Source organism: Carlito syrichta, unplaced genomic scaffold (genome assembly GCF_000164805.1).
Source record: "Carlito syrichta isolate Samal-C Ts95f unplaced genomic scaffold, Tarsius_syrichta-2.0.1 Scaffold301896, whole genome shotgun sequence".
NCBI lineage: Eukaryota > Metazoa > Chordata > Mammalia > Primates > Tarsiidae > Carlito > Carlito syrichta.
In genome coordinates, this window is record NW_007245992.1 from 8,846 (window position 1) to 24,296 (window position 15,451).

Consider the following 15,451-nt stretch of genomic DNA (forward strand, 5'->3'; position numbering starts at 1 on the left):
ATACTTGTGAGCATCAGAATTTCTCCACATTAGAAACAAATTTAAAAAAAAAGAAATTGGATACTAACACTGACAAATATCTATAAATTCCAACAGCAAAGCATTATCTGTTCTGTGTTTGGTCTTTGAAGAACATAAATCCAAATGTAAAATCCACACACACACTTACTTAACTTGCCATATTGTTTGTCCACAATATGGCATTCCATGTTTAAATAGTTGGAGATATAAGGCAGGTTTGGGTATGGAAACACGCAGTCAACTCTATTCTGCAAGCTAGAGTGTTGACTAAGTGTGGAAAGCCGCCCAGGGCCAGACAGAACAACTTTGCTCCATCTTAGATGCCCATTTCCTGTGGTGGGAAAGTCTGCATGGCTCCCAACTAACTCGATAGTTACAGGGTTCACTGGGGAGTCAGCCACGTTGATGGGAGACAGGACTCGAGTGTAGCGAGCCTTCCAGAGAGGCCCTGTTCAAAGTCTTCACCTCTGCCACTGCCGACCCCGCTTCTGCCGTACCCAGAGAAACTCTGGAGATGGTCGCCTGAATGCTTATTTTCTCAAAAGCTGCGTCTCGTTTACAAGTAATACCAGAGCCATCTTGTGAGCTCAAAACTGTTCTCAAATGGCTGATGGACTGTCTATCACCCTCATCCACCTCTGCCTAGAGCTAGCCCCAACCGACAAGGCAGGTGGCTGCTGGAGCGTACCAAGGGAGCCAGGTCCTCCACATCCCACCAGATCCCATCTTAAGGGCAGGGGCCTGGCCAGCCATTGCAGGTGCCCATTTCATCTCCTTGAGCAGTTCTGACTGTCCCCTTCATGCTGGAGGCTGCTTCTGCCCCCATGTGCTCAAGCCACTTTTCCTAGCTCTACCACTTGGCTTTCTGCAGTTGACGTGTCTCCAAACCAATTTAAGTCGCCAAGAGGGTAGCCCGGGTGTGCTCTTTTCGAAGCTGAGGACAAGTGCAAAAGCCCTGAGCACACACTGCCGGGCGCCGAGCAAGTATACACAAAATCCTATCGTTGTCATCACCGTTGCTACTCACCCTAAAGCAGGATAATCAGTTGTATAACGTTAAAAAAAAATTAAGAGATGAGGTCTCACTATGTTACTCAGGCTGGTCTTGAACTCCCGGACCCAAGTGATCCTTCCATCTCAGCCTCCTGAAGTGCTGGGGTTACAGGGGTGAACCACCGTGCCATACAGCCAGTTGTATGATCTTCAGCGGTTTACATGAGTCGTCCGACTAATGACTATTTCCGTTACTCTTTCAGCCAATCTCCATCGCACCTAATGAAGCCCTTTCCAACTGGGTTCCTCTCCTGGGATGAGAACACCTGTGGCCTAGATTCCGCTGTGAGTGTATCCAAGTGTGACCTGATCACAACAGAGTGTCATCCTCTCGCCTCACAATTTGATCCATGTAGTCCAAACTCACATCAGCTTCCGGCAACTACATGCTGTCATGGCTAAAAGAACGCAAAACCTCTTTCACACATACTGTCACCAAAGGCTCTGTTTTAACATCTAGAATCCACTCAACACTGTTCCAAAAAACTGTGAGTCAATCTGCATTTCCCCAAAGGAGTGCCCTACATTTAAAGTGCTCAGCAGCACAGCACACAGGTCCACAGGGGTTGCTCAATTTGTTAGATTGACCAGAATGCCACCGAGTTCCCAGAAGTTTACTCGTGTCCACACTTACTCAACGATGTTCCCTGCAAGGGAAGGTCTGGGGACAATGAGGTCCCCCAGGTGGCAACACTGAGGAAACACCCCTGATGCCAGTAAGATACACCCGAGGTGCCAAAAGGACGAGGTCCCTCTGAACTGCAACAGCTGTATCTGTTCAGGCTGAGACAATGATCCAAGTACAGCCAGCCCAGCTCTTCTGTCCCTTCTGAGGGGACAACCCGAGTACCCAGATTTAGGCCTCAAGATAGAAAGGACACCCATGTCTCCATGGCAGGCAGGGCTTGTGTGGGAGGAGTCTCCCACCCCAAAGCTTGACCCCCCGTACCTGACCTACGATGAACCCAACGTTTGGCATCAAGAGCATTTGGGGGCAGAAAATCACAGAATCAAACTGAAAACACAGGTCAGTAGGAATCCATTTCTGGGTCTGCTCTTCAGGCTGTTTTCACCTGAGGGGTGAAAGGTTAACTCCACAGTTTTTTGAGGCTGGGGACCCAGTTGGCTGTTACTGAGGTAGTTGGCCCCCAACACCAGTGACAGATTATGAACCAAGGGTGACAAATAAAAAAAGTGTTGACACACACACTACAACATGAACATTATGCTAAAGGACAGAAGCCAGAGGACCACATGATGACCAGTTCCATTTCCACAAAATGTCCAGAACAAGCAATCCATAGTGACAGAAAGTAGATGAACAGCTGCCTAAACCTCCGGGGAGGAGAGGGGGGAGTTGGTAGGGTAACAGTGAAGCGGTGTGGAGTCTCATCTTGGGGTTAAAAAGGAAGTTTAAGAACGTTTAGTAATGGATGTATAACTCTGAATAGATGCAAGGACACTGAACTGTGTGCTTCAAATGGACAAATGACATCTCATAAAGACCCCGTTGGAAAAAAAATCAAGTTGTTAAAAATCAAGTATTCAACATCATTTACTGTGGGAAATTTGTAATACTGGTTTCCAGGGGTTGTAGCTAGACCCCAACACATTTCAGGAAGGAGAATGGCCTTGCTCAAGCCCTGTCCACATCCCTCCACATAACTTCTGGTGGGCAGCCTGCCAGAATTTTATACTTAAGGCCAAAACAGAAGTGAGAATTTTAAAAAATCATTTTGTGTTGGAACATGTAATTCAGATTTCTTAGAACCAAGTAAACTAGGAGAATGGACTCAGGAATCAGAGGTCCTACAGTGTTATCCCAGCGACCCAAGCTCCAGCTGGGGACCAGGACACCCTGGGCCTGTTACAGAGGCCCATGTCCAGTGCCTCGGGGTTCTGCACCCCTCCGGGTTCAGGGTCCCACACCGCACAGGAGGCCTGGTTTTCCCTTGGAATCGCATTGGAGATTTTGTTCTATGATACTTGAGGTAACAGCCAGTGAGTATGAGTACCCGCTCTGTGACAGCAACATGTCTGGTAGTTGTTCTGAGGAGCTTGTTCTGAGGAGTTTGGATTTAATAAATGGTTGTTAAATCTGAAACCTCAGGATCCAGATAAGAAACAGTGAACAGGACAGTATCACACAAAGTCATCAGGGACCAGGACAGAAAATGCAGAGAAGGCAGGGCACAGGCAAAGATGGGGCAGTTTCAGAAGACCGTGAACTGTGATACAGTCTGATGAACCTTAGAGACAGGTCGACCAGGCACAAGAACTTACTACTGAACACGTATCTTCTCCTGTAAGAAACTGTAACAACTTTCCCCATCTTTTGATTCCTTAGTCATTTTATTTTATAAAACACACCATCTACTTCTCCGGTGAAACATGGGCACACACATACACATTTTGGTGAGATGACAGAGAAAGCAGCAATTTTACTGGATCGTTCGATGTGATGCCAAAACACAGAACTGGTGTCAGCTGAAGGAATGGCCTGATTTGGTCCTGGTTGCTTCCTTTAGGTGAAATCTCAATCGATGAAGGGGAAAGTTGAGGAGGAGGAATGCATGACAGTCCCAAGAAAACTACCAGATTTTTATACCTGATCACCCACCAACTGCAGCAGATACCAAGTAGGAAAAGGAAAAAAGGCACTCGTTTTGCCGCCTAAATATCTGCAATTTTATTTTCGCATTAGAGAAAGAACATGTTTCTAGTTTGAAGCACAAAGCAGTTTATTTGCACATTAACTGATGATGATGGAGCACGGGCAGTCCCCAGGCAAGGCAAGGTGCTGATCCCGAGTGCGTGGCCCCAGACCTGCCCGACAGGCATCAGACTTACCAGACCAGTGGGGGACAGACGGGGCACTCCAGCACTCAGCCACGATGACCTCACATTGAAGAAGCTCCAGTAAGTAGGTCCAAGTTAGTGTTCATGCGGCAGGTTGAGAAAGAGCTACTTTAACTATCCTATTAGGTACAGGCATCATGCTCTTCATTACTTTTTGATCCAATTCCAAATTACAACTTACTTCTTCCTGAAGGATCAGCTTTACTCTGGTTTGGCTTCAGGAACATGGTGATGGAGAGCTTATCACCCTTTTTCACCTCTGAGGTCTTTAGATAAACTTTTGCGACTTTAATAACCTGTGCCTGGCGATCCCTTGGGCGAGCCTATTATTTGAGAGACAGAATACAGAAAGCCACTCTGGCATGAGGGTGGCTTGGGGGAAGGTGTGCATAAAATGTGGATCTTAAAAGGAAGGAAACATTCTGAAGGGTCAGAACATATTTGAAACTCATGCCACATAAAATAGGTGTCATTTTTACTTTATTTATGGAAATGGGGGGTGGGGACAACAGTAATTTTCATAATACACAGTAGACAAGTTAGCACTGCAGGAAAAAAAAAAAAAGGCTGTGTACTTGCCACCAGTCTGCTTTGCAGCTTTAATAAAATTGTAAATTAGTAAATGTAATGCAGTTTGTCACTTGTATTACTATTTAGCAAATTTATAATTGGCAAAATTAGGGATTATGAATCACCATAAATGTGCTACAACTAAGACAAAAACCTAAATAACCCATAAGTCACTTAAAATAAATCATAAATATGTGATGCACATTAGTGTAACAAAACTTTTTTTGTAAACATTTTCTCCAACATAACATGTGCATGAGAAAAAAGTAAAAACACTGCACTCAATACAGAAAGGGTTACTTTGATTTAAATACAGAAAAGTATTACTTATTAAAGCTTTGACTAAACCTAGAGACACGTTTGTGTTTTGCTTTGAAGAGCGCTGCTCTAAGAGTTCAATGTTCCGTATGTAATGGTATCATCATAATACTGCTTTCTTTTGTAATTCTGCCGTATTGGCACTTCTGTGGATAATTCACTACCCTGTAAAAAGGGGGGAGAAAAATCATTCCTTCCCTAAAAGAATCTGAAAAATTTCAACAGTTCACAATCTTCTGTGGAGAAACCTCACTGGGCACCTGCATCACGCTGTAGCAATTCACTCTGGTTTACAAGGTGGTGAGGCCAAGAAGGAAAGGAAGATACAAAAGCTAAGCAAAGGACACCCCAGGAGACGCCCAGAAGGACAGAGGGCTACCCACTTTGTAAACCAAGCCCAGTAATGGATTCAACTGAGATCACCTCCCACACTGAGAGCGCCCACTGGGTACCCAGCACTGTGCAAGTAAGACAGGCACAATTCGGCTTGAGCTGGATTCCATCACCACTTAAGGGAGAGCCTGTTTCTGTCAAGTTCTTAGTAATTCTTCAGTAATTTCAGCGAAACACCATTTGTATTATTTCCACAACACTGCTTGACTCACAGACACGGAGTTGCAAGTCTGAATCGATAAGACTACACCGCCACATCCTTCATTCGTGCTTACTACTGGCATCAGCCGTCGAGTGTTTCTTCAGAGATATCTGCCCACCTGTCATCGTCCTCTAAAGCCAGGGCTGAGGCCAAAATCTACCGTGCCTTTCTTCTTCCTCTTGACCCGTACTTGTGTGTGTTCACAGTGGCACATTTCACCTTATGAAACACATGAGAAAAACCAACAGGACTTTCGTTCTGACTAAAGTCCTATGGCGATGGGAGCCAGACTGCCTCCAGTCCCTTTCAAAGGTGAGATTATCTTTTCAATCTTCTCTAGGTTAACTGCAAACTAGTAAAAAGAACCAGCTATTTCTGGCTTTGGCTTTTAGCACTACTCCAAAATCACGCAAATCAAAGATCCCTCTCCATCTCCTTGTCCCTCTCAGAAGAGTAAGGCTTTCTCAGCTTATCTCGTGTGTACAACCTGCTGTTTTGTCTGCATTTGTGAATGTATGTTTTTACTAGATTTCTGTGGTTCAAAGGAGAGCCTTTGGCAAACATGCTAACTGGGAGGAAGAGAATGACAGTGGTCAGAGAGGGCACCAAGGGAGTGGAAGCAAACAGGTACAAATGGCTGTTCTGTTTGGGGAAAAAACAGGAAAAACCCCATCTTCATGATATCAAAGAAAATTAATCACCAAGGAGGAAGATTAAGCCAACGAAACAACAAACTTCTGTGACGGAGGTTAAAGCAATGTCACGCAACATTCCCACTTAGATCTCAACAAGACGGCAGAACTGTGACACGGAACATTACTCCTTTACCAAGACATCCATTGATACCCTTAGGGGAGCGGAGTGATGACCATGAAACCATGAAGCAGATTCTTACTCAAGACATTTATTACAAATGTCATGAACATATTCATAAAGTAAAACTGGTTTAAAAAACAGAGAACAAGAGAGCAAGTGAGAAAACGAGAAAAGTCAGGACTCTGATATTACACCTAAAACACAGGAAGATGCTGACTTTATGAATAAGCAGAATTAACTACATTCTTAAAATAGTTTTAGTGCATTGCATTTTTAGAAAAGAGAAATGCCCCACCCCCAAGAAAAGGTTCCTGCGACACTGAACAGTTTGTGTGACTATTCTAAATGTAACCACCTGTCTGCTTCCAAACCCCAAATCGAGAACAATGAGATCTCATGTCATGGGCTGCAGCCGCTCCATCAGCCTCTAGGGGTGAATCTGGTGAAAATAAAGCTTTCTGCTTTCTAAACTTAGAAAGCAAATTGCATCAGCCGTTAAGGCAGGCTATTTCCCATCTTCACGGACAATTCTTCTTGTGCCTGCTGAGATTTGTGACAGTAACAGTCAAACTTCAATCTGATAGTTTTGGTATTAAGATTAAATTAAACATCAATGGTTTCCTCCCCAAACATATAAACTAAATCACCTCTCAATGTATTAAAAACAACGAGGTAGGCAAAAAAATAAACATGTGGTTTGAATTTTTTTTTCTTCTGCCAGTGCAGACTGTGGTAAATCTGTTGTTGCACTTCTAGGTTTAAATAAAAATTAAACCTTTAACTGAGGCAGTGCTAATACTGTCACACAACAAAGTTCTGGCCATTATACAAAATGCACACATTTTTTCTTTTTTCTTTTTTTTTTTTAAAAGAACCATCTCCACATGACTTAGGCAAAACCTGGTACACAGAAAAATGACTGGGATATTGGCCAGGACCCCCCGCCCCCATCCAAAGAAACAAAATGGGACCCCTTAACCCATCCCACCCCATCTCCCAAGTCCCACCCACAAAAAAGTATCCTATTAACTGTCTTTCACATTTTATAAATATTAACTTCTTAAACCTGCACCTTCTTCTTTGTCCACATATTGTCACATTACAAAAAAGAAATGGCAATTAAATACACTGTTAATGTTACTATATTAAATCTGCTCTTTGCTTCAGCCAACTGCTCCTTTGACCACCATTTCTCACCTCCTTGTGCCCATTGCCAAATAAAACCAATGGCATTTCATTGTCGCCACTGTCAGACACCCACAAGACAGAGTCTTTCAGAGACAAGGAATTCTGGAGCTGCAGGAAAGGTGTTGGCTTTCCAGTCTGATGCTCAATCCCAAACACTGATAGCACCTGATGGTAGAATCTGAACAGCACCAGCTGCATCGCAGCCTTGATTTATTTTGGAGTAAGAAAAAAAAACGGGGATAAACTGGTAACAAAGGAAAAGGAAGGAAGGGAGAAAGAACCCAACGCGTGAGGTCTGCACACACAGCTGTCCTGGTTCCCCTTGGTGCAGCTCCGAGCTCCAGTTGCAAGGAATTCCGAGTTCTCAGGATCTTGAAGACTCCGGAGGCCAGCAATCTCTGGATCACACTGCTTCTACCAGCTCAGAAGGGAAGTCCTGCCTAAGGTCATGAAATAAACCTGACTGCTGCCACCAGACCGAACAGAGGCAAAGAACACCTGCAAAAGCAAGAGAAGAGGAGAGAGCATGGTTACCACAGCCCCACAGCCCCTTCCGGGAGAGGAGGTTTCCTGTGGCTCCCACCAGAGAACCTCAGCCACCCTCATCCTCAACACCGCCAGTATAGGAAGCTTGGACCCCACAAAGCGTTTTCAAAGAAACTCTAGGATGTCAATTATCGTTTGTAAGGAGTGACTAGCTGCAGCCAGTTTTTATTACAACTAAGGCTTATCAACCAGGTAGCTCCTTAAGCTTATACTTTGCCATACTGAGAATACCCAAAGGAAAAAAAAAATGGATGTTTCCAAATCTGAGTTATTTCTTTCCATTTCCACTGTTAATGCCTTCTAAAAAACAAATGTATTTTAAGAAGTGCAATGAGCAACAGGGAAGACTACTTAGCAATCTAATTTCTCGTTTTAAAGATTAAGTTAAAATATATTTAATTACATCACATGACTCTAGTTAAAGCAATATAATCTATTGTGTGCCTTTTATTAATATAGGTTAAGGGACACAACATCATACATGATAAAAAATATTTAGGCCAGGCGCGGTGGCTCAAGCCTGTAATCCCAGCACTTTGGGAGGCTGAGGTAAGAGGACTGCCTGAGCCCACCGGTTCAGGACCACCCTGGGCATCTTCAGAAGACCTCATCTCCACAATAAATTAAAAAATTAGCTGGGCATGGTAGCACGCATCTGTAGTTCCAGCTACTTGGAAGGCTGAGGCGGAAGGATTTCCCGAACCCAGCAGGTCAATGCTTGGGTGGCCGTGAGCATGCCACTGCACTCCAGCCTGGGTGATGAAGCGAGACTCCAGCTCAAAACAAAAAACAAAAAACAAAAACAACAACCAAAAAACCGTGAAGTTCAAAGAATGTTATGGTTATGGCTACAGTAAATATATGTAAGAAAGTATAAGCCAAAAAACTGACAAAATCCTGGATAAGGTCTGAGTTGTAGATATTTTCAAGATAACAGATTTGGGAGATACTCTGTAGGTGAAAAATGTGAACCCCACTTGCAAATGAGCTGGAGGACTGCAGGAGAGACTTGGCTGACGGTGGTGTGACTCTGGTGTTTAGTACGTGGTTGGACAGACAGGCCCAGGTACCAAGAAGAGATCTGTAGCTCTTCTTTGTAATGTGCAATTAGTAAGTTGGCCTGAGAAGACAACGTATAGGCTGGTTGCCAGGATGTATAATATAAATAACTGTATTTATATCCAACATGAAGCAAGAGGTGAAAATGTTTGTCAGAGGCAAGATTCTATAGTGTGTGCCTCATGTAGTCAGACACGCCTTCGTCCAACTAGTCAGAAGAGGGAGAGGCTGGGCTTGGTAAAAATCAGCTCCACCCTTGATGCCCTCTCCCTTGGCAGGCTGGGACGGTTCAAAGCCCCTGGCTATTTATCTGTTCCACTCCAAAGTTGGCTTGGGAGGGTGTCCCTGGGAGTGAGTAGCCCCTGAAAGTTTTGAAAAGCCAAGGGGTTTGGATATTGTAGAGTCAAAGGTGCTGGAGGTATGGTGCTTTTGCATAAGATGATCTCTACTGTGAAGCATTTCTGACATGCAAACCTAAGAAGCTATTTCACCACTTGTAGACTGACAAGAGGTATCTTCCTGACACACACCAGGGGAGAGGAACCTTTTCCTCTACCCAAATTGCAGGGATGGTTCCTTCCATTCACAAAAAGAATTTCATCCCACTAAATTAGTAGCTTTAATCTTCCCTATGTCTAAACCAAATATAGACTAAACAGGCCACCTAATGAGGTTTAAAATAACGCATAAAACCCAAGACATGATAATTTCTACAGAGAAAAATATCTCTATCTCCTCATACCAAGAAAGCAGATAAAATATACCCTAATCTTCACAGACATGGCTAAAAAGCAATGTTTAAAAGATTTCCCTGATTAATATATGAGATCAAAGCTCCAAGGAAATTAATCACCACGTTCCATGAAAAATAAACCACTGCTAAAAGACAGTGGCAACCAAGACAGAAGCCATAATGAAGCCATTACCTTGTCATTGCGCTCACACAAGAATTTTAGTCTTTGAGCCCTTTTGTGCATGAACACACCATCCAAGTGACCGGTTTCCACAGATCGGATCTCTATGGCCTTCTCTCCCCAGCCCATTGTCTGATTGGATCGAATGTATGCTTTTGAAAAGGGGAAAATTGTAAATTGTTAAAGGAGACAGCTTTGAAAACAGGTTGCTTATATGACACATAAAGATACCTATACACACCCCTATAAAGGCCTACCTAGCATTTAAGGATTTTTTGTTTTCAAGGAGCTCTGCCTTGTAACTGCCTGCACTGGGAAGGAGTCATGTGCATCAACGGTTGTATCTGTTAGTTTCCCTTGGCCATTCATACCTGAGTTGAGGGCACATATGTTTATCACTCCAGGCATGAAAGAAGGCAGGAAAAGAAATGTTGAATAGACAGAGACCGTAGCCCAACTGCAATAAAATCAAAATAGCCTGGGGCTATAAAGCCATGGAAACCCGGAAAATCAGCCTGTCCTCCTGAACACAAACCAGAAGGCCACGTACAGGCTGTGCTTCTAGTGGCAGCTCTGCTCCTCTCAAGAGCACGTCATTTCTTTTTCTGTCTCCCTTGACCAATTCTGTCAGGATTTTTTTCATGGCACCAAGCTCTCCTTTCACATCTTGAATTGTTCCACTGATTTCTCTGTGTTGGTTTTCAGCTTCCTCTTGGATCTCGTTGAGCTCCTTTAAAAATCAACACTTTGAATTCCTTACCTGGTATTTTAAGGGTTTCACTTTGGTTGGGATTTGCTTGTCACGGGAGAGTCAGTGTGCCCTTGTGGAGGGAAAACGCTTTGTTTTCTCAAACTTTCAGAGTTGTTTCTTTGCTTCCTTCTCACCTAGATTAACTGTCTTTCTTCGGATGGAATCTTCCCCTTTGGTGAGTTGGTGCTAGAGTGCTGGGCAGGGTCCTCTGGCTTTGGTTCCAGTTCTTCCGCTGGTGACTGCTCTGTATGAGCTCCTTGGACAGCACAGCCTGTACATGTAGGCTTTCCCGAATGTCTTTACCAGTTCTCTATCTACCTTTACAAATGAGTCCACACCACATCTACCCTTTTTTCTCTGATGTTTTAAGGATAAAATGAGAGACTGTGATAAGAGGGGTTTTTTAAAGTATAAACATAACTTGGATTTTGTTCTAAAATAGATCTATAACTGTTTTCACTGACTACATTCAAACTTTCCACCATCTATTGCCAACCAGAGCCACAATGTTTGAAAAGACATGCAAAATCAGCATGATAAACATTTGCAGGCTTACACAAGACTCCACTTTCCCTGAGAGCTGCGTACCTACGGACGTGGGCATCTCTCCCCACTGCAGAACCACATCCTTGGTGATCCTTCCATATGTGTTCACATAAACCCCCTCGTCTTCATAGCACACCAGAAGCTCCATTCCATCTGTGTTGGGGAGGATGATGATTGCATGGGGTTTGATGCTACACTGGATCTAGAGAAGAGGAACAAAGTGCAGGGAGGCATGCTTGTAGCTATTTCCGGCCTTGTGAAAATGCTCAGTAAGATTCTTGATGAATGCATTAGTTCTGTATTCCCAGTGATAAATAAAGCAATCAGATAATATTGTGGAAAAGCCATGCAATACATAGCCTTAAGTCTACCTTTCTCCGGTCATATACCCTACTGGCTCATGTTTCATGAGGCCCTTAAAACATATTTGGATGGTGGGCTCCATTTGAAAATTACTCTCCACCCAGGGATGTTCTGGCCTGCCAACAACTGCCCCAAATTCATCCCATGTTAGTCAAAGTAAGGGCTAAGAGATTTTCAGGAGGGCTTCCTAGAGCCAGGAATGTAGATTTCCACTTGTCTCAGCACGGAGCTATTGAAAATGGCACACCATTTAAATACTCACCCCCAGACCAAGGGGAAATGAAGAATTCCTGCTTGTGTTAGTTCACTAAGCAGAGTAAAGAAAAGTCAAAACAAAATGAAGCCAGTCAACCAACCATAGAGTGTGGGTTCTTTCTTACGTGTGTTGGTAGATAAATGTCATAGACTGATCCTGAGTCCACATCAACAGCATGGAATCCAGCACAGGATCCATAGATCACTTTCAACCTCTGGCCTTCCTCAACAGTGAGATCCACCAATAATGGCTTATGTACCAATTCTCCAAATGACTACAAAGAAGCAATGAGAGAGAAGCAGTAAGACGAAGGAGAACTTACTTCTAACAGATCAATCTAGGGAAGCTAGACCCAAAGTACTCAGTTATTAAATTACTGAGCCACACTGGCAACAATCCTAAGGCAAAAATGCTCTACAAAGTAAGTCTTTACTATGTTTTTGTTAGTTCATTAGCATTCAAAAGACAATGCTTCCGGAAGTTGTCCGAAACCCCCCATCTGGTCTAAGATTTCTGCTCTGTTACTACTGCCCTTCTGTTTTTCTCGATCAGAAAAACATGCAGAGTGAAATAATGAGGATTTTCTGTACCATCCTATCTGACTATTCAAGTGCACAGTGAAGTGAGAAGAGAAGCTGCAGGAGTCACATGCTGAGAGTTTGATCACTATTCTCACTCTAGTCACTATTCAAGCTATAAGACCTCTAATTTTTGACCTGACTGAAATGGTGAGAAAGGTTGCATGTACTGTACAACAGTCTGTATTGTGCTGGATCACCAATATCAATAACCACAGATCACAAGACTAGGATAATGATGACACAGATTTCTATAAGATAGTATTTATTAAAGCAACTAGTATCTGGTATATAAAGGATATTATGACTAAATCTAAGACAATAATGTGACTTTATAACCAATTATCTTTATTCAACAACACTACGGTTAATTTTTTTTAACATAAATATGCTAACTCCATTTGTCCTGTTTCACTGGGAAATCAAGCAATAACCAATCCAAAAATGCAAATTTTCCAAATAACTGAAACTTACCCTTTAAAAAAAAAAAATCAAAAACATTTAAACACATTGCCAGGCAATGTGAGGTAGATCTGCAACCATATTATGAACTGACAAATAACTGGAAACAATCCTAATTTTAAGACAAAGTGCCCAATTATTTATTTTCCTAAAATGATACACATGAAAAATCATCTTAATTTATATACATTAGTTTAGATGTTACAGCTACGGACTTTTTTACTTAAAAAAAGGAATCATACGTATTTTAACTTGCTTTTCCCACTTAATAGATAATAATATACATTCTTTGTGTTATTAAGAATTTCTGTAGTTTAATTTTTAATTAGTTCTGTATCGAATAGATACAGCTTAAAACTACCTGTTGTTGGACACCTTTTTGTTATCAAAAACACATTGAAATCTTTATACGCATCCACAACTTTAGGTGAATGTCGCTTTTTATTGTATTGTGTGAATCGGGGTCTCACTCTGTTACCCGGGGGGAGTGCAGTGACACAACTGCAGTTCACTATGGCCTCGATCTCCTGGGCTCAGGTGATCCTCCCTCTTCAGCCTCCTAAGTAGTTGGAACTATAGGCATGCACCACCACACCTGGTTAATTTTTCAAAATTTTATAGAGATGAGGTTTTGCTATGTTGCCCAGGCTGGTCTTGGAACTCCGGAGCTCAAGTGATCCTTCCAATTTGGCCTCCCAAAGTACTGAGATTACAGGCATGAGCCACCATGCCCAGCTGAATGTTGCTTTTTAAATGGAGTGTGGAAGGGGTGGTATTCTGTCTTTTCCTCTGTTACCACTTTGGACATCAATCAAAGTGTTTGCCCAACACTTATCTTTGTTTCCTTCTCACTTTGTGGGTTGGGAAAGCAGATTAACTGAGCTTATTACATTACATTAGAAATGGTTTCTCTTACGATAGAGTTACAGGCTATATTAGCACACAGCTTTTCTATTAGCAATTTTAAGTGTTCAGACATTTTAACCTTATTCTCTGATGCTTGGTTACAGTTTGCATTGCTGATGCTACTTTGAAGTACACTTGATTTTGTTACCTTAAAGGCCATAAACTTGTGATATGGCTTGGGTGCCCACGCATAGACTTCCACAGAACTCTTCAAAGCAATTACCAAAAATTTGATTCTTTCATATTTTACTGAAAAAAAGTAAATAAAAAGCAAGAGAAGCACACATCAGTATCAACATGGAACTCTAAACTGTTTTACATGACTTCTGCAAACTTCATAAATACACCTCTATTCATCCATCCAAATGAGCAGGGGAAAAAATGCGCCTCACAGTTTCCTTTTCTAATTCTTTAATGTATAATCTATGCTGTTTCCATCTTTTTTGATGCTGTGTCAGGCTCAACGCTAATACACTGGATACTATCAATGAGTATCTAATCTTAGATTCCAAGTACTTTGTAATCAAAGACAATGCCAGGCATACCACCCTAAAATCTCAAAGGCTCAGTATTACTTCAAAAGGATAATGATGTGATTAACCAGCCAAGAGGCTCCTGGAAACACAGAAAGAGTCAAGTTCTTCAGTGTAGCTTTCTGCATGGGGCTCATAGACTGAGAAACATAGAAGGCTACACCAAAACACTCCTGAGCCTTGAATTCTATCAGTAGATACAAATATCTGTGCACAAGTCCCAGTGTCACTCCAGATCACTTCCTGATCTACAGAAGTAGTTAAGATTCTTTGTGAAGCTCTGCACCAGAAAAGCAGTAGTAAAATAAATCTCTTTTCAGCTATTAAAAAAAACAAAAACAAAAACAAAAACCTGCCTCCTGCCCACAGCTGTTTTGATTCCCTTACTGTCAGGAAACTACTAAAAAAACAGCTACTCATGGCCGGGTGTGGTGGCTCAAGCCTGTAATCCCAGCACTTTGGGGAGCCGAGGCAAGAGGATTGCCTGAGCCCAGGGGTTCAAGAACAGCCTGGCAATTTGGTGAGACCTTGTCTCTACAATAAATGAAAAAGACAGCCAGGCGTGATAGCATGTGCCTGTAGTTCCATCTACTTGGAAGGCTGAGGCAGAAGGATTGCCTGAGCCCAGCAGGTCGACACTGGGGTGGCTGTGAGCATGTAACTGCACTCCAGCCTGGGTGACAGAGTGAGATTCTGACTCAAAAAAACCAAACAAAAACAAACAAACAAAAAAAAAATTCAACTACTCCAAAGGGTCCGTAATCACATGTGATTTTACTGTCTGAAGCAGACCTATGATTTTTTTCATAAGTTATCTAACATCACACTACTACTTGGTTCTTTCTATGTGCACGAAAAATAACCTGATAACACTCCTTGTTAAACTCTATATATTGTTACTGTTCGGACAAATCAAATAGACATTAAGACACAAAGGCTTACAAGAGTTTGCTCAAACTAGCGCTGTTTAATAGAATGTTGTGCAATGATGGAGAGTCTCTGTATCTGCACTGCTACTATGATAGCCAGTAGACACATGGGGCTATTGGGCACTTAGGGTTACCAGTGTCACTGGGGAACTTAATCTTTTTTTTTTTTTTTTTTTGAGTTGGAGTCT

The 15,451-nt window shown here is 42.5% G+C and overlaps 1 protein-coding gene across 3 annotated transcripts in view; it reads right to left on the minus strand.

Annotated features, from left to right (window-relative positions):
- Window positions 1–4,396: 4,396 nt before the first annotated feature.
- MAP4K4 (mitogen-activated protein kinase kinase kinase kinase 4) overlaps window positions 4,397–15,451 on the minus strand; it is a 111,712-nt gene continuing 100,657 nt past the window's right edge. For all 3 annotated transcript variants that reach the window (XM_021711178.1, XM_021711177.1, XM_021711176.1), the window contains 5 exons: window positions 13,950–14,050; window positions 11,980–12,129; window positions 11,279–11,438; window positions 9,952–10,091; window positions 4,397–7,918 (listed from right to left, as the gene is read on the minus strand). In XM_021711178.1, coding sequence (XP_021566853.1) covers window positions 7,835–7,918; window positions 9,952–10,091; window positions 11,279–11,438; window positions 11,980–12,129; window positions 13,950–14,050 — 635 coding nt within the window. In that variant the 3' untranslated portion in view covers window positions 4,397–7,834. The remainder of the gene's footprint in view (window positions 7,919–9,951; window positions 10,092–11,278; window positions 11,439–11,979; window positions 12,130–13,949; window positions 14,051–15,451) is intronic.